The sequence below is a fragment of the Chrysochloris asiatica genome, unplaced genomic scaffold (genome assembly GCF_000296735.1).
Source record: "Chrysochloris asiatica unplaced genomic scaffold, ChrAsi1.0 scaffold00204, whole genome shotgun sequence".
Lineage (NCBI taxonomy): Eukaryota > Metazoa > Chordata > Mammalia > Afrosoricida > Chrysochloridae > Chrysochloris > Chrysochloris asiatica.
In genome coordinates this window covers 1,442,587-1,466,081 of record NW_006408722.1, presented here as the reverse complement: position 1 = coordinate 1,466,081, position 23,495 = coordinate 1,442,587, and the positions used below count along the sequence as shown (strand labels likewise).

Below are 23,495 nucleotides of genomic sequence, written 5' to 3'. Positions count from 1 at the left end.
GTTGTTATTAAATGCCGTCGAGTCGGTTCTGACCCATAGCGACCCTGTATAGGGGTTCCAAGGAGAGGCTGGTGTGCTTGAACCGCCAACCTTGTGGATCAAACTGAGTTTTCCGTCCAGTGCATTAACCCACCACCATTTCAACAAAATTAGCAACTTAAAAATTATCCTGCTATGTTTGCTCGAACATTGAATTCACTCACTCTTAAAGTGATGGCTGGTTGCCCTGGCAGGGCCAGACCAAATGATTGCACAAGCCTTAGATGGCCTGTGGGCTGGACATTCCCCACCCATGGTTTACAGAAGTCCAGAGAAACCAGGCCATGGGAATCCTGTGGGTATTGGTGAAGGTGGTGATAATTCACAGAAGTACTAAGGCAGTTCCTCACAGACGCGCTCAGTTCCTGGCTGTGAGACTGCCACTAGGAAAAGAAGGGACTTGCTTCTTTCTAAACCATGCTGACCCTTCCCTGCCTTCCTCTGGGACCTGTGCCCACACCCACATGGAAGGAGGCTGTGGCTGGAGGCTGGGAGTTCCAACATCAGAATCCCAAGTGCGTGTCACAAGAGGCTGACAGAAAGCAGGCCGACCACTTAGCCTCTCTGAGCCTGTTTCCTCATGAGCTCCAGTATGAGTTTAATGCATTTGAAAGGCTTTGGAAGAGGAATAAAACATTTTACAAACATGAAAATCTAGAGCAATTCTAGCCTTTGGAGACCAGGAGACAAAGCTTGGCCCATTAATGGAAGAAGGGCTCAGACAGTACCTGAGGAGGGAGAACAGTGAGGCGGTGGAGCCAGGCTTGGGGAGCTGATGAAAGGTCATGCCCAGACCTTCAGACTCACCTAGATATCAACCTCCCTTCACTCAGATGGAGTCCCTAGGTGGGGAACGTCTGGCCCTCAGGGACGTATAAGGCTCGCAAAATCATTTGGTCTGGCCCTGCTGAGGCAGCCGCAGTTTCAGCCATCACGTTGTTAAGTGCTATTGAGTCAGTTCTGACTCACAGTGCCCCTGTATAAAGTTTCCAAGGAGCACCTGGTGAGTCCGAGCTGCTGACCTTGCAGTCTAGCACATTATCCCGTAGCGCCACACCCTACCCTACATGGTGCAAATGGTGAACAAGCTGGGCTGCTAACTCAAAGATTAGAGGTTCAGGTTGCCCAGAGGCACCTCAGAAGGAAGGCCTGGTGAAATACTTCTGAAAAAATCAGCTGTTGAAAGCCCTGTAGAGCATAATTCTACTCTGACACACATGTGGCCACCATTAGTTTGTTTGGTTCATTCTGTCCATGGCTAGCAGCCAGCTCAAGCCACTTCTTCTCTTGCTCCTAACACCCACTATGTCCTCTCTCAGCCTAAGTTAAACTTTAAGACTAGAAGCCTAATGATGCACCCTCCTGCTTTAAATCCTTCAATGGCTCTGACCCAAATCCAGGGCCCTGGAGGATCAGCCCCCATCTGCCTCACCAGCTCCCAGTCTAGCAGCCCTATCCTCACTGTGTGTGCTTGTCCACCCCGACTCTCATTTTCCAAACAGCCAGTCTCCCTCCAGCTCAAGGCCTTTACACAGGCTGACCTTCTGCCCAGAACAGTCTCCCCCGCCTCCTCTAGTTCTCTCCTCTGGCTCCCTCAGGCCTCTGCTCGGCCTCCTTGGAGAAGCCTGGTCGGACTGTCTCCTCTCCACCAGGTCAGAGTTCCCACCTGCGGCATAATGTCCCTGTGTTCACTGTGGAAGAGAAAGCTGAAAACCGTGATGTGACTTGTACTTCTGCGAGACGGATGCAGCTTTGCTCCAGCACTAGTGTGCAAGCAGACACCAAATGTATTTGGCTCCCATGGTCCCCCAGCACCTGGCACAGGGCCTGGCGGAGGAGGAACACAAGTCTGTGCCGAACAAAGGAAAAGAAAGACCAACGCCACCAGACACACTCGAGGGCCCCACGGACCTCCCAGACAGAGGGGCACACTCGAGAGCCCCATAGCCCCTCTCCAGCTGGACTGCAAGTGAGCACTCTGAAGGTAAGTCGAGGCTGCACTGGTAGTGCAGGCTCACAAACACTACTCGGGGTCTGGGCAGCAGCTGCCAGGGCAGGTGGAACCAAGGGCAGCCACACCTCCATGCAGACCTCATCTTCCTGCTGGCTGGTTACTCTAGCTGGCATTGCACTGTTCCCACACGTACCGAAATACCATCGCTAGCCCCAGTGGTCAGGTAAATGTTGTCTGGGTCTGCGGGCACGCCACCATCTCTCCTGGTGATATAAGCAGCCACGTCTTCCCGGATGCAGCTGACGCCCTGGCTAGCGCTGTAAGCCCCTGTAAGACAGCAAGACCATGACTAGAGGCAGAAGGTCTGGTTCCACAGAGCTGCTGGGGTGTCCAAATGATTCACTGGGGAGGCATCAGGTAGGGCTTGACTCCCACTGCTCTAGGCTCTGTTTAACCAACCATCTGGGCTTCATCTATTCATCTTCTAATCCATCCATCTACCCACCTGGTCACCCTCCACCCATCCATCAACCCAATCTACCCATTCACCTACGTACCCATCGGCTCATCCACTCGTCCATCCACCTACGTACCCATAGGCTCATCCACTCGTCTATCCACCTACGTACCCATCAGCTCATCCACTCGTCTATCCACCTACGTACCCATCAGCTCATTCACTCGTCCAGCCACCTACGTACCCATCCGTTCATCCATCTACTCATATACTTGTTGTTGTTAAATGCCGTCAAGTCGGTTCTGACTCAAAACAACCTACTATAGGGTTTCTGAGGAATGGTTGGTGAGCTTGAACCACCAACCTTGCTGTTCAAACCGACCTTGCAGTCCAGCCCACAGCACCACACAGCAGTTTAGCCCCCAATATTTACTCAGTACCAATTGTATGTCAGGCACTATTCTTAGCACTGGCTTCTAACCAATAACCGTTTTGTCCACTTTCCTGGGGATTTAAACATGCTCTATGTTCTCCTGGAGCTCTGGTAGCGTAGTGGTTACGAATCGGGCTGCGAACCTTAAGGTCAGCGGTTTGAAACTACCAGTCGCTCCGCGGGAGAAAGATGAGGCTTTCTACTCCCGTAAAGATTTACACCCTCGGAAACCCTGTACAGGGTCTCTATGGGTCGGACCCGACTCGATGGCACTTAACAACAACAACAACAAATGTTCTCCTGGGGTGGCACTATAGGATAAGGACTAAACTGCAAAGGTCAGAGGTTCAAACCCGCCAGGTGCTCCTTAGAAACCCTATCAGATGGGATTCCTATGCTTTTGTCATGTCCTCATTGTTTGTTCATGGTTTCACAGAACTTGAGATATGGGTCTCTCACTTGTGTCAACCCTTAGTGCTCCAAAAAGGCATGCTTAATCCCAGAACCCCAGTGTTGACCATCACCAACCACAGACTGCTGGAGCTACTGGACTCCCCCTACATGTCAACAACACCCTCACTCAGGCTGCTATTTGGGGTAAAAAGTCAGGTCATGAAGTTCGAAAACAGGCAAAGCTTATCTATGGTGCTAGAAATCAGTGTTTAGTTAGGGGGCAGAAGAGGAAGGTTCATTAACTGGAGTGGACACAAAGCCCCCAGGGAGCTGGGAACATTCACTTGTGTGGATCTGGGTGGTGGCGGCACAGGTGTGCACATGGGTAAACATTATTTAAGCTGACCATTAATATTTTGTATTTTATCTTAACCTCAATAAAAAGTGTTTTGTTTCATTTTTTTAAATGTCAGGTCACCATTTATGTATTTATAAAGAATTAGTGCTTGATCATACACAAAACCTTTCTAGAAGGAGGCTCAAACTGGTGAGGTTTGTGAACCAGGAGAGTGGGTGCCAGACATGGAAGATTTTTCATTTTATACTCCTCTTATACCTTTTGAATTTTATAACAATGTGGAGAAGGGGCATTCTAGAACTTTTCATTATGCTCATGAGGAACCTGTACATAGACCAAGAGGCAGATGTTCAAACAGAACAAGGTGGCAACACTGAAACCAGGGAAGGTGTGCGCCAGGTTGTAATCATTCACCTTTTGGAGAAAGACTCATTAACAACCTGCAATATGCAGATCATACAACCTTGCTTGCTGAAAATGAAGAGGACTTAAAGTATTTACTGATGTAAATCAAAGACTACAGCCTTTGGTATGGGTTGTACCTCAACGTAAAGAAAACAAAAATCTTCACCACTGAACCAATAAACAACATCCATATAAATGGTAAAAAAAAATTGAAGTTGTCAAAGACTTCATTTTGCTCAGATTAACCATTAACACTCATGGAAGCAGGAGTCAAGAAATCAAACGAAGTGTTGCACTGGGCCAATCTGCTGCATAAGACCTCCTTAAAGTGTTCAAGAGGAAATATATCAGTTTGAGAACTAAGGTGTGCCTGATTCAAGCCATGGTATTTTCAATAGGTTCATATGCATATCAAAGTTAGACAATGAATAAAGAAGACTTTATGCATTGGAGTTATGGTTTGGAAGTTGGAGAAGAATATTAAAAGTACTGTGGACAGTCAGAAGTGCAACCTGTGTTAGAAGAAATACAGCCAGAATACTCCTTAGAAACCAGGATGGCGAGACTTCGTTTCTCATACTATCAGGAGAGACCAGTCCTTGGAGAAGGACATCATGCTTGGTAAAATGAAGGGTCAGCAGAAAAGGAAAAGACCCCCACTGAGATGGCTTTGCACAGTGGCAGTGGCAATGAACCCACGTGTAACAATTGAGGATGGTGAAGGATAGGCACTATTTTGTTCTGTTGTGTGCTGGGCTGCTATAAATCGGAACTGAGTTGATGGTACTGCACTGAAATGCAAGGTCAGTTTGAATCACAAGGTTGGTGGTTCAAACTCACCACCTGTGCCTTGGAAACCCAATATAGGTTCGCTATGAGTTGGAATCAACCAGATGGCACTTAACAGCAACATGAAAACCCCTTGTTATATTCCCATAGCACTCATTAAAAGTGGGGATTCTATATTTGTATGGATTCTTTTTAAGGCTTTTTTCCCCTAAATCTAACAGTGTGCTTTGTGAGTAGAGAGCCCCGCCCACCTGGTTCAGTATCCCTCAGCACCTACAACAGTGGTTCTTCACTGAGGGGCTGGACCAGGGCAAACCCCTCCCTCCTCACTCAGGTATGTGCTTGGCTTTGCTTCAATCCTATTGAAGAACTGAGACACCATGAGAGCACCTGTCAAACTGAAAACATAAATGAAACCGCAGTAGGAAACCACCTTAAAAGGCATGATAAAAACAGGCCCCGGGTTTGTGTGCACATTTTTAATAATCCCTACCTAGGTCAAGGCAGCCCTAAAGGATAGTCATTTTCCATTTCCTTTGACTTCACTTGGCTCAGACAACTGTGCCCTTGACGTGGACGGGACCACGTCCACGTCAAGGGCTTCTCTAGACCTAAGCTTCTCTAGACCTAAGCGTTACCACCTGCCTTTCTTCTTATGTCTCGGATGAGAAGAGGCTAAGAGCCCATCTCACCTATGACAGAGCTCCTGGGTGCGGGTCACAAAACCCCCAAAGGCCATCATCTGTGCTCTAACTAAAACACCGTCAGAGGTGACTCACAAAAGCATGGCCTCCCACCCTGGACTCAGGAAGCTCTGACTGGCGCTATTGCAAAGACTTGCTGATTTTGACTCAGCACAAAGAAACAAAGAGCCCCTGCTCCTTCCCCCACCCAGATGCTCACATCAGACACACAGAAGGCCAACTCCCCCATTCCAGCCTCTTGATTGGAGCTTCTAGGAGTCTGGGGACCCCAGCCATGGGACCTTTGAAAAGCACCTTTCCCCTCAGGGCTGAGCAGAGGGTGCTGAGCCTCTGGGGTTGCAGGGCTGCTGCCTGACCACCTGTGGTTTAAAGAATTAGCCTACATACACCCAGGTTGTCCCATTTCTGAAGGGATACAACTAACTAAGAATGCCCAGGGCTGAGGGGAGGGCAGGAAAGGAAGAGGGGAGCAGAAGAGGCAAGGAAATGAAAGAGAGGCTGATCCTCATCTCCCAGTGCCTCATTCCAGAACATTAGGGCATATGTCCTTAAAAAGCTTTTAAGAACAACTCATTTCCTCTGGGTGAGGGGAGCTGGATTCCTGGTGTAGGTGCTTCATGAAGAAATGGGGCAAAAATAAACAGAGGAAAGAAAATGAGAAGAGAAGGAAGAGCCCAGAGGCTAGGAAATCTCAGCAGGGAACGGAGAGAGTATTGTTTTCATAGCTGCAGGGTTAAATTCCTGGTTCCCCCACCCCCCACCCCATCAATGGGGCCCTCCCATGTTTGGCATGCTGGGTAAAGAGACAGGGAGCTGGAGCTGGATGTGGGCCCCCAGCAGAGGCTGATGGGAAGTCAGTAGAGTGGAAGGTGGACTTAGACTGGAGGGAATCATAAAAGAGAGCTCAGAATCCTCAGTACTTAGGAGGTGAGGGTGATGGCATAGTTTGGGAATGGGTGAGGGTGAGGGTTGAACATGAACATAATAATGTCACTGAACTGCATGGGAATATTGTTGAAATGTCAAATGCTTTGTTAAAACTATATCTACTACAATTTAAAAAATCAGTTATAAAATAAAGTTCTTCACTCACCTTTTATCCATCCCTCCCTAATAATGACACGTAACAACAATGAAATTCAAAATAAATTCTAAATTTAAAAAAAGTGGGAGGGTGGACTCAAGCACTTCTCTTTCCCAACAGTTGGCCAATGCCCCCCTGACTGCCTGGAGGTATGCTGAAGGCCACCCAGGGGGCGGGCACTGAACAAAATTGTGCCCCCTTTGAATCAGTGTCCCCTTCAGCCTCCTGCTGCTGAGGGCAATCACGTGGTTAAAGGTTCCACTCAGACAGATGGCAGTCCTCTGTTGAAGCTGGCTCCAAGGCCTAAACCCCAAATAAGTGCCCTGGTCAGTCCATAAAGACTGTCTTTACATGATCAGCTAAGCATTGGGAAGGCCGGTGCACACATGCAGGGGCACACGCATCACCCTGTGTTCTGCTGGCTCAGCTCAAGCTGGGACACTCCCACCACACCTTACGGGACTGGGCAAGTGGGGGCCTCACCCAGGCTGTTACCACCACACGCCTGTAGGATCCTCCGGGCACGTTTCTTAGCGTCTTCTGGGAAGCTGGGACTGTCCAGCAGGTCAGGGTAGGTGCACAGTGCCATCACCTGGGGGGACAGAGGTGTGGACACGAGGTCAGCAAGCCTCTCTAGAGGGCTCAGCCTGAGGGGGAACTTGAGACACCAGAGTCCCTACAGCCAACAGGTGAAAGGTGGGGGGCTAGGAACTATCACCACTCCTCGGGCAGGCAGGGTTTGGGACCAAGGATGCATGCCAGAAGCAGAGTCCTGGGGCATAGGGAGGCTATGAATCAGTCCCAGGCCCAAACTCCTCCATAAAGGACAGCAGGCTCACCCTGCAAGGCCGTAAGAACCAGGGGTCTCCCAGGCAGGGATACCCCAGCTGGTAAGAGCAGGAATGCAAGTCCCTTTAGTCCTCACAGCTCATTCTGCTCCCAACTCCCTTTTCCTGGGTTCTACCTCATCACCCCCTTCCTTATCAGAACCCAAAACCGGGTCTGCTTCCCTTCTTTAATCATGATTAAAAAAGGTGTATGTGCAAAGGTATAGTCAGCTCAGCTCAGTGGGCAAGTCTGTGTAGGCACAGCAGAGGGGCCAGGCTCAGGGCTCTCACCCAGCTGGGCAATTTTGGGGAGGCACCCAGCTTGTATCCATCTGCACAACGGGCAGTTGCCCAACCCCTCCCAGGTACTGGGCAGAACAGAGATGCTACGAGAAGGCCTGGGAGTTCCCGTAGGAGAACATGTAGGAGAAGCAGTGCCTGCCTGGCCGCTGGGGCTGAATTTGGAAACGGCCTTCCAGACCGGAAGCTAAGGCAGCAGGGCCTGTCCGTGCTCTGTGCCCAGGGACAGTGAGGGCTCTGCCAAGAAAGGCCATGTCCTTCCTCAATAAGTGAGACCCTGGGAGAGCCCTGTCAGCCTCCTCTTCTTCCCTGTTTGGTTTGATCCAGTTCCCCATTCTGGGCCCCACTTGGGGACTTGATTTCTGTGGCAGCTAGTATGCTCTTGGGGGTCAGTGACACTGGCCATAGGAAGAAGGGAAGTGAGCATGGTGGACACACCTCAGACCAGTACCAGCCTCGACTGCAGCCTCACACTGCTGACCAGCTCCGAACTCCATGTCCCAGGGCTGTTCTCATGGACAGTCCCTGGGAACATTGTCCGTCACAGCAGCCTCAAAATGGATTTAGGAATTTTCAATAACCTTAGAAAAGGGAGGAATCTCCAGGAGAAATCTGGGGTATGGGACACTACAGAAGGGAGGGGGAGACCGCTACTTAAACGGCACCTCCCTTTGGGATTCTGATGCCTGCTGTGACCCAAGAGGGTCAGCTGAGCAGGGCAGCAGAGGTGAGAGGAGCTGGCTGACCCTACAACCCTATGCTGGGCCCTCCCAGCCTCCAGTTTCCTCTTTTCCCAGCAGGTTTTGCTCCCAAGCACCAGCTCACCTGACGGAGGAAGGTAATTGGTTGCTGGCCCATGGCATGGGCGTCCCCGATGTTGGCACGGATGACCTCAGTGAACGGTTTTTTAATACCCTGAGTAGAGAGAAGGCAACAGGTGGTTACATAGAGACACTCAGACCCTGGATTCCTGAAGCCACGCAGCATTCTCTGGGTGTTTATTAATAAGCACCACTATTTTGAGCCTAACCAGGTGTCAGACACTGTGCCAAGCCCTTGACATATCTGATTCCATTTAATCTTCACAATCAGTCCAAGAGGAAGAACTGTTATAGTCCCATTTTCCAGATGAAGAAATGGAAGCTCTAAAGATTAAGAAACTTGCCCAAGGTCACATATGTGATAAGTACTTAGAAGTCACACACTCAGTATGTGCTATTGCTTCCCACCTCCAGAACAGCTAGCAGAGCCTTCCTGGCTGCCTATATGCAGGTCTGGACCGCCGCTTCACAGGGATGTCTAAACGAAGGCTCCTGGGTAAATGCGGCAGGAAGGAAGCAGGGGTCAGCAACAGAACAGGCCCAACATCAGAGAGAGAGGAATGTGACCAGCCTTCTGCATCCCGCCCCCAAGCATAACTCCACCATAGCAGCACAAATACATGGCCGGAGACCTGAGTACAACCTCACTCCCAGAACACACTGAGCAACGCACAGGGAACTCGTGGGGCTGTTCCCTTGCAACTCTGGCTTTGCAGGAAGAAGAATGTGGGCTGATCTTCACATTTTTTAAAAAAACAAGCACCAAGGATGAAAGGACTGATTGAAGAGCTAAATTGAGGCCACTGCCTGAGCAGTGTGTTTAGCAGGGAAAAGGGATCACCCTGGAGGAGGAACGCAGAGACCCCTGAGAGGCGACAGAAGGGTGCTCCAGCCCTGCAGAGGAGGAAATGAGGTTTGATAAAAAGACTAGTGAGATCTGCCTATGTGGGTATTCCTCCCAGCTCCCTGGTAAAGCCCAAATTAGCCACAAGTTAGCAACAGGTCCAATGACCTCCCAGGGCGGCTAAAAGGATTATCAGAAGTAAACAGTATAAAACTGCTTGGCAGAGTACAAACATCATCTTACAGATACAGACTAGCAACAAGGTTGTGAGACTCATGGTGGAGGAAGAAAGGGAAGGGACAAGAGGTGACAGAGCCACCCCCCCATTTCTAGCTGACTTTTCCCAAAGGCATTCCAAATACGAAATTTTAAAATACAATTCCACGGTTTGAACAGTTTTCTCTCTAGTTCATGCAATGCGTGAATGAAATCAGCTTTATAAAACTATGCCCTTTTTTAAAAAAAATAAAGTCAGCAACATCCAAGAACCAGTGGATTTAAGAGATGGAACCAACTGTAAAACAAGCTTTCCATCCCAGGCTTCCAACTACAGCGCTAGGAGATTTCAACTCGTAAGCTCTCCCATGTAGAAATTCATCAGCACTTCTGGAGCAAGGCAGTATGGGGGTTGAGAAGGTACCCCAGGAACTGTCTTGGGTATTCAGAAGCAAGTCAGGGGCAAGGTCTGAAAAGCTATGTTTCTGAGGGGAAAGAGAGTCTTTTAATTTTTTGTATCCCTTCTACTAAGTTCTTCATGCTGGTCAACAAGAAGAGATTCCCAGGGGCATTGGGAAAGAGGATCTAAGTTTGGAGAGCCAGAGCAAGGGCCCCAGCACTGTCCACTGAAGCAGGCCCTTTGCCAGGGAACAGGCTCCCTGCAGAGCCTTGGGTTATGGGCATGTGGTCCTGGGGCTCATTCTGCCGGTGGGAGTCAAGTGGGCTGGAGGTGTGGATAGCTGCCCGGTCACAATGTGCCACAGATTGGCCCTGTGGCACAGGAGTGGGTTCCTGGAACATACAGGGCTTTCTGTCGGCATTACTGGCTTGGTGTGGCTCCCAGGCCTGGCCAACAGAACGCAGGTGATTTCTATGGTATGGACACAGTGCCTTCTTCGGTAGGGAATAAATAAGTCACAAACTCAAGGGCCTCTAACCAACACACAGCTGTAGGCTCTTGGCCAGCTCATTATTGGGTGTGAATAAAGTTAGGATCAGAGCTCTGGACATTCCTTCCCCTGGTCCACGGTTCAACGAATTCAGGGCCTGTTGACAAGGAGTCTGGGAAAGTTGGACATCTTTTCTTGGGTCTTGGCACCTGCAGACACTTTACCATGATGGATGAGCTGAGGGTGGGAAACTGGAAACTTTGAATGGAAAAGCAGCAAGGGGACCAGCCTACTCAGCCAAGGGCCATCTGGGTAGACTCGTGTATCTGGTCACTCAAGGTCCACACATGGGCTGGGTAATATCAAAGGTCTAGGGGCAGACTCCTGCCTGTGGTGACTCATGCAGGCCTGACCTCGCCTCAACCCTATCTTGGGTCTTGCCTGCTCTGAAAGACTAACAAGCACACAGTGTCAGCATATCAGGTTTCCTGCCTCAGCATCCTAGAGCCCAGCTGGCTAGGTCACCAACAAGCACTACTGTTGCTCTGTGTGGCACTGAGCTAAGAAATGTCCTACCCAGGGAGGCTCCCTACCCACCACTCAGCTCGGGTAGAGGTCCAGTGGGAGCCTATTTCACAGGGTGGTGGTGGTATGGTCATTAGCTGCCATGGACTTGTGTGATCCCATGTCCAAAAGAACAAAATGCTGCCCAGTCTAGCATCATTCCCATAGTTGGTTGCAAAAAAGGACCATTGTAATCCATAGGGTGATTTTAAGACCTAGTTTGCATTAGCCTAGAACCTGTGCTAGATAGAACCTGCTCATCATTATAGCAACACACAAGCCTCTACCGACAGACAGGTGGTGGCTGGACCTGAGGAGCCTTGGCCGAGACTGCAAACCAGGTCTCCCACATGGCTGGTTAAGAACTCTGCCACAGAACCACCACTGCCCCCTTCAGAGGGTGCTTAGCAGGGGAAGAAACAGCTATCATTGTCCTCCTTCCCAGCCCACAGGTCCAGGATTACCACATGAGGATTAAAGGGCAGATGGATGATCCTAACAGCACACGTTTCCTCATGATGCTTCTTGTCATCCATGTGACGTGTAGGCAGGAAGGCTGGGTGGAATGGTTACTCCCAGAGTCACTACCTCTCATTCAACACCAGACCCCAGTGACAACGTGAGCCACCCAACTGAGCAAACCAGTCTGGTGAAGAGTAAGTGAGTCTGGTGAAAGGGGCACAACAGGAACATCATTGTGTAAAGGCCCTGAGGTCCCTAACCCAAAAGGAATGATGGATGGGAACTAGGGCAGGCAGGAAGCCATAGAGAGCTCTAGAAAGAGGCCCCAGAGATAAGCCCCAACTCAATCCCACATTCCCTGAGACAGCTGCAACTCCCAGCTGAAGAAACTCAGGCTTAGCACAGGGTCTGGTATAGAGCATTGGGGAAGAAACCAGATCTCTAGTTGTACACACGCATGATGAAGAGATTAAGTGGGAGCTCCAAGGGCCAAGTGTCCTAACCACCCAAGCAGGGAAGGATGGACATAGGTTCTGAGAGGATGGAGACCCTGAAATCAGAGGCCAGCTAGAAAAGCCAAGATTTCCAAGGCAGAAGCAGAGATGATATCTGAATGAGCTCCAAGCAAGATCATTCAGGTCAGAACAGAGATGGGTCCCAGACCCATGGAGACTCTGGAGGAGGGAATGTAAAGAGGGACCCTTAGACTGTCATCATAGGAGACCTCTTGAAACTGCTTGAAAACAAAGATTCCTAGAGTTCGAATTGGCTATTAGCAGTTCAAAGTCTGATCACTGACATTTCAAGCCAATTGGGCCCATTGTGTAGAAGCATAAACTGAGGCCCAGAGCATAGATAGGCAGAGTCCAGGAGGCAAGACTGTGGTGACTTATGCAGAGTGGGTTCTCCCCACAGTGTAGGCCCACTGCCACGGAGTCGGTTTTCACTCATAGCAACCCTACAGGGTAGAGTAGGACTGCTCCCTTGGATTTTCAAGACTGTAAACCTTCACGGTGGGAGACAGCTTCATCTTTCTCTGTTGGATTAGAACTGCTGACTTTGCAGTTAACAGCCCAACACTTAACCCACTATGTCACCAAGGTTTTTTTCTTCCCACTAGAAACCTACTTAACAAATTTCTTTATTTTAAAGTAGCATTTAAACTTCAAAGAAAACGACCAATGAGATTTTACTACTTGTGCTTGGTTCCATCCAATCTTCTTATTGTTGTTATGTGCCATCAAGTCAGTTCCAACCCATAGCGACCCTGCTATATAGGGTTTCGAGGAGCAACTGGTGTGTTTGAACCGCTGACCTTGCGGTCAAGTGCTTATCCTACAGTGCTACACAGCACTGTGCTCTGCTGCCCTCAACATTACCTGTTTGGATGCAATACACCCTGATGATAACAATGCTAATCAGTGTCCCCTTTTCTGAATGTCTTGCTCTGTGTTTACTTTTACAACTGGAAAAAGTAAAGCCATTCCCCTGTCTCTATTCCACCCCTTACCCCACCACCAATAAAGCAAGAGAAAAAGCAGCAGATTGAAGAAGAGTTGACAGATCTTTTCAAAACTCCTACTAATGGCAGCTTTTTTTAAGTGCTGCTTCCAATGAACATCCAAGAAGCCTAAGATCTGAAAAGCAAAAAGCTAAGCTAGGTTCTCCTCCTTGGAGCTGCTGCCACGGAGGAGGCTGGTGGAAGAGACCACCCTGTTCACACCCACTAAGCCCATCACCTCTGTTCACCCAGCTTCACCTGAGCATTCTCCACTCCTGTCAGAGGCGCAAGGACAGGACAAGCCACCCGAAAGTCAAGCACCAACACCACGTGTCCAGCTAAATGGCCGGTTCTGTTTGCAGAGGACTTGGTGACATGATCCCATAAAGAAGGCAGCACAAAGGCCATGGTTCCACCAGGGGCTGGGACAGCTGCCCCAGGACACGCTTGCACAGAGCCCAGCCTTCTCTCCTTTCATAGACTAGAAAAACGGAGGCCCAGAGAGGATGTGGGATTCATCCTAAGCAATCTGCTATCTATAAGCCCTTGGCCATCCCATCTCCAACATAACTGAACCCCTTATAATATCAGTCCAAGGAGCCCTCGTGGGGCTGTGGGTTAGGTGGTGGGCTGCTATCCACATGGCTGGTCGGCAGTTCAAACCCACCAGGCACTCTGTGGAAGAAGGAGAAGACTGTCTGCTCCTGCCCAGATTTACCAGTCTTGGAAACCCTAGGGAGGGTCACTAGGAGTAAAAACCGACTCAGTGGCAGTAAAGTGAGTTAACAGTATCAGTCTAATTCTGATCACAATTCTAAACAGAGGTGGAAAAACTGAAGCCAAGGACTCCACTCAAAAAAAGACAAGATTTGGAAACTATGACTTTTTCAGAAAAGGCATTGTTTGTTTAAGCTAGGACAGTGGAGAGGGGTTGTGTCTCCTTAGGAAGTAAAGGCTTATAGGTACAGTCAACATACTCAGCTGCTCACTGAAAGGCTGAAGGTTCAAGTCCACCTGGAGACATCTTGGAAGAAAGGCTTGGTGGTCTACTTCTGAAATATCAGCCATTGACCGAAAACCTTACAGAGCACAATTGTACTCTCAAACATATGGGACTGCTATAAGTCATCCACAACAACTGGTAACTGGTTGGTGGTTGAGAACCTAGAGTTGACCGACGAGACTCCATAAAGCAAGAAAAGAGCAAGAATGAGAAGAAACACTCTCTGAATGACTACATTGTGTTCCCCAAAAACACTTGCACTTGGCTATGAATCTCAGTGGTTTGGTAGTTGTGTAATGAGGTAATTTAGTAATTATGTAACAGTGTAATCTTGCCCCATGATGTGATCAGATGCGATCATCCAATCAGTTATTAGGGGATGCGACACCCTTTTATTCAGGTCACAGGTGTGGTCCAATGTAAGGGGTGTTTCCTGGGAGTGGGATCTTCATCACCTTTTGTTTTTATTAAAGGTAAGAGGACAGAGAAGCAGGCAGAGAGAGAGGGACCTGAGTACATCAAGAAAGAAGAGTCAGAAGTGGAGTGCATTCTTTCGACCTGGGGTTGGGTCCCTGCACTGAGAACCTCCTAGACTCAGGGGAAGACTGGTGACGAGACATATGGAGCTCACCAAGGAAGTCCAGGCCCAGACATGATTAAAGGAGACAAGGACCTTCCTCTAGTTCAAGAATGCCTTCCTTGCTCAAGTTGGTGCTCTAAATTCAGATCTCCAGCTTCTGGAAGTGTGAGAGAAGAAATTGGTTTATTAAATGTGTCAATCCATGTTGCTGTCGTAGCAGCACTGGAAAACTAAGACGGCACAGAGAATGCATGTGGACAGAAAGAACTTCTTGACTAACTTGGGAGTGGAACATGGGGATGTCTCTGGCCCAAACGACCAAGGAATTCACCTACCTGAAAACATCGAGTCACACCCTAAAAACCCTGTCTTGGTTCCCCACTTGCCACAAAAACACACCATAAAGCCCTGAGTACAGCACACAAGAGCCCTGTTCACCATTTCCATCTCCCTCATCTCTCACATCTACCACACAGTGACCTACACACAGCACCATCCCCCTTCCCCAAAAGCCCACAACTTCCTACCTTAACTAACAGCACTGATCCCATCTAGCATGTGTTCACATTGTCTCTGTCTGCTAAAAATTCCCACCAGTCCTTAAAGAATTGGGGGCAGGGAAGGGATGGGGGGCTCAGGTCTGGAGAACAATATGGCAATCAGCCCCCTTCAGTCAAACACAGCCCTAAACTGAAGTTGTAATTTAGCCAAAGCTTGGATAATCCCTGGAAACCTGCCAGCTCTGGAACTGGAGAAATCATTCATAAAGTGAAAAACCAAGAACAATTTAATCCCAGTTTACCAGGGAACCTTTGCCTCAAGGAGGACCAGTTCCAGCTTGCCAGATGTCAACAAGGAACAAAGGGGAAAAAAATGTACCCTACCCCAGCTCTAGACTAGGGAAGTGCAGAAATAGAACCGATCTTTAAACTTAGCACTGCAAGGAGCCAGCAGGAGCCATCGGACTCTGACTTGTCCAGATCACTGTTTTGAGTCAGCAAAACTGAGTGTCCCAATGAAGAATCAGCAAACCATGATCTTATCACATTCTCAATGTCCCTGTGGGAGGGAGGGTCAATTGTTCATCGTGGATTCTGCCAAGGCCTTCAAGGGACACTAAGTGACCATCTTGTCCTGGAAATACCAGGATCTGGTGTCTCTGAGCATTAAGATCAAGGAGCATTCCCACCACCACCACATTATTCTGGGTCATTATTTTGAGCAAGCAGCTGGGTGACTATATCATCAGCTTCTTACAAGTCTTAAGAGTGTTTACTTTTTAAAATAACCCCTCTTAACTCTGCCTCCTAAATTCCACCCAGCTGTGAACTCTGGTATCCCAGAAGCCATCTTTTATACCCACCACAGCCACCTGGTTGACAGGAGGCAGAAACCACTGCAGGCTGTGTGGTCACTTTGGGTGCAGTTATGAACTCAAGCCAAGATCCCAGCCAGCCAGCCATGAAGATGAAGAAAGTCTCAGCGCCTCTTAATCAAGACCCCAAAGGCCTAAGTCTCCAAACTACACACTGCAGGAGAGGTCTCTGTCCTCACGGGGAAAGAACAAGATATGGCTGAGTTCCTCAAGGAGCTGTGAGGGGCTCTCCTGCATACTCAATACTCCTCAGTGGCTCAACCCCTCATTCGTTTGAAGTTTTTCGAAGCATCAATTCACTACCTGCAACTTTTTAAAAAAAATTTAACTGACTTCTTGTGTTTCACCTTCACCCCCTTCCGGATCTTAATTCCAGCCGGGCAGGGCAGCCACGTAACGCGCAGCGACTGGCACCATGTCCACTCAATGATAACGGATTAATTCAACAAGTGAACCGCATTTAAAGGTACTAATGGGTGCAGGTAGCGTAATGGTTACGAATCGGGCTGTGAACCTCAAGGTCAGCAGTTCGAAACTACCGGCTGTTCCGCGGGAGAAAGATGAGGCTTTCTGCTCCCGTAAAGATTTACAGCCTCGGAAACCCTGTACAGGGTCGCTATGAGTCGGAACCGACCTCACGGCACATAACAAGTGAGTGCAGGGAGGGGAGACGTGTACTCTTGTTTTAGCCAGACTCGGCAGAATGACGGAGCTGACTATGCGGCTGGGTAAGTTCAGTGGTCGAACCCCTGTGAAGGACAATACCGCTTTTCTCATCAGGTTCCCTAGCCTCCCCTACTCCTGGGCCCCGGCGCTCACCCGCTGCAATTCCAGCTCGATCTCCCCGGCCTTGAGCACGATGGGTCCCCGCACCGCGTACTCCACAGCCTTCACCTGAGGGTTCATGGACTCGAGCGTGAGGATGCGCTCGCGCGGGCTCCTCTCGGGCCGCACCTTGAGCACAGCCGAGGCCTCAGCGGCCACGCTGCTCTGACTTCGGCTCCAGGGGCCCGCAGCCTGGAGACAGCGGCCCCGCCGAACCAGCCCCGCTGCCCGCTGCATCGTGTCACTTGCCCAGCGAAACCTTGGCATAAAAAAGGAAAAGAACAATCACGTCGCGCACAGCCGGAGGCAGGCACCCGGTTCTCCCCAAGCTCAGATAAGGACTCTTAGAGAGCTGTGCCAGCCTGACACCCCGGCTGGTGCTCGGCTCCCGGCGACCGGGACCCTTCACTGCGCAAGATGTGGCTGGACCGCCGGTCAGTCAGGGCTCCTAGAGGAATGTGTATGCAACTTGCCTGTCGCGGCCTGGCAGCCCCTCGCCGTACTCCGCTAGCACGCGCGCTCAAAGCTATTTCCCAGCTCCAGCGCCCGTAGCCGCATCCCGGCGCCCGAACCGCCCGACCCTCTGCGCTCGCACACCCACTGCTGGCGAGTCAGCCCCGGGCTTGCATACTGGCTTCTGGTCTTCGTAGTTCCCCTGTTCGTTCTCGGAGCTAGTGTGAAGAACTGTAAAACTACAATTCCCACAGAGCCTCGCGAAGTCTGGGCGGGGCCAGGCAGGGGGCTGGGTAGAAGCCAGAGCACCAGGCGGGGTAGGAGGCTAGGCAGGAACCCTGGTAAGAGGCGGGAGCATTAGGCGGACTCTTTGTCTTGACTATAGAGATGAACAGTCCGGTAGGGGATGGCCAGAGGCTGTCATCTCAGTTCCTTCAGCAAATTGAGGTTATTTGAGTTTCCTGTGGAGCTGCAACCCTACCACTCCCACACCTGCAAGGACGTGGCCTGCTAAATGGTGCAGTTCACGCCCAGAGTTTCATCATCCAAAGCCAGAGGGTAGCAACGGCCGCTCAATAGGGGCTGGAAGGAAGTGAGGGGTTATAGTTGTTTGGGACTTAGCTCTGCCACTCTGACCACTTCTGAACGTCAATTTTCTTAGCGGCAAAACGGAGTATGCCCGTAGTCTCTAAAGGTTATTGTGAGAATTAAAGACTGGCTTTTCTGACCACTGCTTCTAAAATCCCCAATCCTACCTGCTGTTTTATTTCCTTTCCAGCATCTGAAATGATTGTTTTAAAACGGTTTACTGCTCAGCCTCCCCCATTAGCGTTGTAAACTCCAGAGGGCGGGGCAGCGTCTTGTTCAGCTTGTTCCCAAAGGCCCTTTGTTGTTGTTGTTGTTGTTGTGTGCTGTCGAGTAAGTCTTTATTGAAGAATGAGTGCTCAGAACAGAGTAGCTATTATTTTTGGCATAGATCTATCTAGACAAAAGGCTTCCTGACTCTCAGGATGAGTACAGAGCAAGAGTGGGAGGTGGTGCTGTTAGGTGCCATCCAGTCAGCCCCAACTCATAGCAACCCTATGCGTTACAGAACAAAAATGTCCGGTTGTGCCATCCACATGTTAATAGGTATATTTGAGTTTATTGTTGCAGTCACTGTCAGTCCATCGGATTGAGGGTCTTCGTTTCTCCTGACCCGCCTGTGGAGAGAAGTAGCGCAGAATGATGCAAAGAAGGACTCCGAAGACCCTCAGTTTAACTGAGACACCAAAATCTACATGGGGGATATTGGAAGAGTCACTTTCCCATGGGTCAAAGATTGATTCTATGTCTTCACAAAAAGCCTGTAAGGTCTTTTCCGGTCTTGGAAATTCTGTGAGTGTAAATCTTTTTTTAAAGCAGAAAAACACAACCCAAAGGCTCCCTTGTCTCAACACACACACATACACAGAGTTTCTGAAAGCTGGGGCCAAGAGGTACATAATAAACAAGGCAGTGTATAGAAGAGGGTAGCTTAGTGGTTACGAATCGGACTGCGAACCTTAAGGTCAGAGGTTCGAAACTACCAGCCGCTCTGCGGGAGAAAGATGAGGCTTTCTACTCCCGTAAAGATTTACACCCTCGGAAACCCTGTACAGGGTCGCTATGGGTCGGAACCGACTCGATGGCACTTAACAACAACAACAACAACCAGAAAATTGGGGTTTGGATACAGTTTGCATATAATTACTTGCTGTCTGATGGGCTTTCAAGCATGTTACTTAGCTGTTGTAAGTCTTAGTTTCCCCTTCAGTAAAATGGGGATAACAACACCTACCTCAGGGGCCATTAGAGAAAGGTCAGTAAAGTAACTTTGCAACAACCAAGAATCTAGAACCTACTACTTACTGTGAGTTGTTCTTGTTCATTTTTATCAAGAGAATGCCATACATTTTGATTACATACATCGATTACTAATTAAGTGGGAACAACAGCAACCTGATAGACCACAGAGTTCCGTGGGTTTCTCACCCACCAGTTCCAGCCTCAGCGTCTGTGTCTACATTGTTCCCTACCTCCCTCTCACTAGTTTACATAGCGAACTGAGCTGCTCTGAGGACTCCACTGTCTTCAGGGATATGTTTGCACCCACCCTACCCAGTTTGGAACACACACACACACACCTTCACACTTAACTTTGACCTACATATGATGTAAGAACAGTTTCTCTCTGTTGCCCCATGGTTTGGTGTAGCATGTCATCTGTCCTGCTCTCTTTACCCCTGATCAGTCAGGGACAGAGAAGCTGAGAGGCAGGGTGTAGAAAGGTGAGCATAAATCCATTTGCACAATTGGCAAAAACAGCCCACCTACGTGGACTTCCACGTCATCATCATTCATCATGCAAAACAAGTAGAGTCCCGGATAAACTCTCTGCTAACCTGTCTGTCTTCGATTGCATGTTTAGAAAACTCCCTTGCCTTCTTATGAATCATACATTACAGTTTACAAAGCAGTTTCTTGTCTTTTATTGCATTTGAACTTCACAGTCAATAGAAAAGGCAGGCGTTATTAGCCCCATTTTACAGCTTAGGCTCACAGAGGCTAACTGACTTATTCAGGTGGCATAGATAAGTGGAGAGCAGGAACTGTGATTCCTAGCTCAGTGATGCAGTCCACACATGTGAGGTTCAGACTTAGATCAATCTCTGGAAACTTGAGTTGCTCATTGCAACACGTTGTTGTTGTTGTTAAGTGTTGTCGAGACAGTTCCAACTCTTAGCCACACACTATAGGGTTTCCAAGGATCAGCTGGTGGGTTTGAACCGTTGGCCTTGTGGTTGGCAGTCCAGTGCTTATCTATACTGCCACACCAGGACTCCCTGCAACACATACTGATCTTTAAATGCTTTTAGATGATAGTTGTGGTGCTAATGATGGTGTTTCAGTTCCTGAGGCTGCAGTAACCCAAGGTGGTAGATTTTAACTAATCGTTTTTTTTTCTCTCTCTGAAAGTTCTGTGATTCCTTCCGAGGAATAGAAAAATATTCTAACACTCACTGACTAAACCCAGTGTCATGGAGTCAATTCCAACTCATAGTGACCCCATGAGGAAAGAGCAGAAAGATCTGCCCCCATAGGGTTTTCAAGGTTCTAAATCCTTTCATAAGCAAATGGCCACAGAGCACCTGGTGGGTTTGAACGGCTGACCTTTCAGTTAGCATTGAGTACTTTAGCCACTGTGCCACCAGGGTTCCGTAATAATGAATGAAATTATGGAAAACATCCTAATTTATGGAAACAGTGTTTTCTATATGAAAGATTACAAAATTCTAATATCGAAATCACCTGGGATAGTTAAAAAAATACAATATTGATTTCCTTACACTGGACCTCAAACTTGGTTTGAACTGCAAGGTCTGCAGTTCAAATCCACCAGCTACTTCTTGGAAACCCTCTTCAGGGTCACTATGAGTTGGAACCGCCTGGAGGGCACTAAAGAACAACAACAAAACGAAACTTGGTGGTGGTGGTATGCTGTTGAATCAATTCTGACTCATAGTCACCCTCTGTGTACAGTTTCTGAGGTTGCCGATCTTTACTGGAGCAGAAAGTCTCATCTTTCTCCCACAGAGCTGCTGCTGGATCCAAACTGCTGACCTTGTGCCTAACACACAACCAACTACACCACCAGGATTCTGCTACATTAGAACCTCTGGGTGTGAGGGCTGGGAATCAGCATTTTAAGAGCTCAAGGTCGGCGGTTCAAGCTCAGCAGCTGCTCCTCGGAAACCCTACATATGGTCACTCTGGGTCAGAGCTGACTCGATGGCACTTAACAACAACAAAAACAACAAGGTTATTATAGTCACTGTCAAATTTAAGAAACTTTTAGATTTTAAGAGCTACAACTTGAAAATTGGTTCCCACCCCTCCACTCAACCTAAAAATAACTGCAGAAACAGAAGCAGACATACTCAAAACTCTCTCACACACACATACAAAATCCCACAGGTATGAGGACTTAATAGCTAGACTGAACCAGGAAAATCTCTTATTCTATATAAGGTGCTGTAAGATCACTATGGGTTATGTGAAGAAAAATGTGGCATCAGGATTGGAGGAAGACTCATTAACAACCTGAGATATGCAGATGATACAACCTTGCTTACTGAAAGTGAAGAGGACTTAAAACATTTACTGATGAAGATCAAAGAGCACAGCCTTCAGTATGGATTACATCTCAATGTAAAGAAAACAAAAATCCTCACCACTGGATCAATAAACAACATTCTTACAATGGAGAAAAGATTGAAGTTGTCAAGGACTTCATTCTTCTTGGATCAACCATCAACACTCATGGGAGCAGCAGCCAAGAAATCAAATGATGTATTGCATTAGGCAAATCTGTTGCACGAGACCTTTTTAACTGTTGAAGACCAAAGATGTCAAGTTGAGGACTAAGGTGTGCCTGACCCAAGCCATGGTATTTTCAGTAACCTCATATGCATGTGAAAGCTGGACAGTGAATAAGGAAGACCATAGAAGAATTGATGCTTTTGCGTTATAGTGTTGGAGGAGAATATTGAAAGTGCCATGGGCTGCCAAAAGAACCAATAGATCTGTTTTAGAAGAAGTGCAGCCAGAGTGCTCCTTCATACTTCGGACATACTGTCAGGAGGGAGGAGTCACTGGAGAAGGATATCATGTTTGGTAAGGTGGAGGGTCAGAGAAAAAGAGGAAGAACCCCCAACGAGATGGACTGGCCAAGCGGCAGCATCGATGGACTCAAGTGTGGCAATGGTAGTAAGGTTGGCCAAGGATTGGTCAGTGTTTCGTTCTGCTGTGCATAAGGTCGTTATGAGTTGGTACCAACTCATTGGCACTTAACAACAACAAAAAGGTCACTATGAGTCAGAACTGACTCGAGAGCACACAACAAGAAGTGTGTAGACCATGATGATCTATGTATTTTTTAAATTGTCAAATATTATGAATAGCATAAGAATGTTGAGAGATGCAGTACCAGAAGATGAGCACCTCAGCTTGGAAGACATTCAAAATACTACTGGGGAAGAGTTGCCTCCCAAAGTAAAGTTGACCATGATGATGTGAATAGAGTAAAACATTCCATGATAAACAGAAGCTAAGGGATTTGCCATGCCAACCCTGCACTACAAAACATCCTACAGGGAGTTCTGTGGTCTGAGAACCAGCAAGAATAGACAACAACCAGATATTGACATACGTGGCAGCACCTCCCAGAACTAAATCAACAAAAGGAAGAGTTGAGAACAGAACAAAACTATAAGAATAAACTCAGAGAATCTGGGAGGTCAGTCTATGATCAAAACAATTACAATGTAAAAGAAGGTAAACACATAGAAACAGAGATCCAGATGGTGAGAAGGTCAGGTAGATCACAGGATAAAACAGACTGCACAAAATGGAGGGAAAAGTTAGTGGACTATAAGGTAACCTCAGAAAATTAGCACTTCACAACATACCAAGAAAATGAAAATCCAAGAAGAAGATGGAAACATTAAAACTATGAGGAAACTCATAAGAAAGAACACAAAAAGAATGAACTCAGCAAAGGAAGATACATAGAACAAAGAAAGCAGCAACTCCACACACACACACACACACAAAACCCATAATGGCAGCAATTACTCCATACCTATTGATAATTACACTGAATCTAAACAGATTAAATACACCAGTTAAGAGACAGAGGGTCGCAGAATGGATAAGAAAACAAGATCCTTCAATATGCTGTCTGCAAGAGACACATCTCTCACACAGAGACAAACACAGATTAAAAGTCAAAGGATGGAAAAAAAATATACCAAGCTAATTGCAATAAAAAACGAACAGGAATGGCAGTACTAATCTCCGATAAAATAAACTTTAAGGCAAAAACCAGCATAATAGATAAAGCTGGACATTATCTCATGATTAAAGGGACAATTGAATAAGATAACATAACCATAATAAATATCTATGCTCCCAATGAAAGAGCTCCAAAATATATAAAGCAAATTCTAATAGATTTGATGAAAGAAATAGATGGACCTATAATACACTGCTTTCAAAAATGAATAGAACAACCAGAAAGAAACATGACAAAGACACAGAAGAAGTAAACAACACAATCAGCTAACTGGACCTCATAGATGTGTACAGAGCATTTAACCCAACAACAGCACAATACACATTCTTTTCCAGTGCACATG

The 23,495-nt window shown here is 47.9% G+C and overlaps 1 protein-coding gene across 1 annotated transcript in view; it reads right to left on the bottom strand.

The window, feature by feature from the left end:
- GPT2 (glutamic pyruvate transaminase (alanine aminotransferase) 2) overlaps nt 1–17,061 on the bottom strand; it is a 31,140-nt gene extending 14,079 nt beyond the window's left edge. The window contains exons 1-4 of the mRNA XM_006872564.1: nt 16,819–17,061; nt 8,569–8,658; nt 7,100–7,208; nt 2,187–2,320 (exon numbers count right to left, since the gene is read on the bottom strand). Of these exons, the coding sequence (XP_006872626.1) occupies nt 2,187–2,320; nt 7,100–7,208; nt 8,569–8,658; nt 16,819–17,061 (576 nt within the window). The remainder of the gene's footprint in view (nt 1–2,186; nt 2,321–7,099; nt 7,209–8,568; nt 8,659–16,818) is intronic.
- Between the last annotated feature and the right edge of the window lie 6,434 nt (nt 17,062–23,495).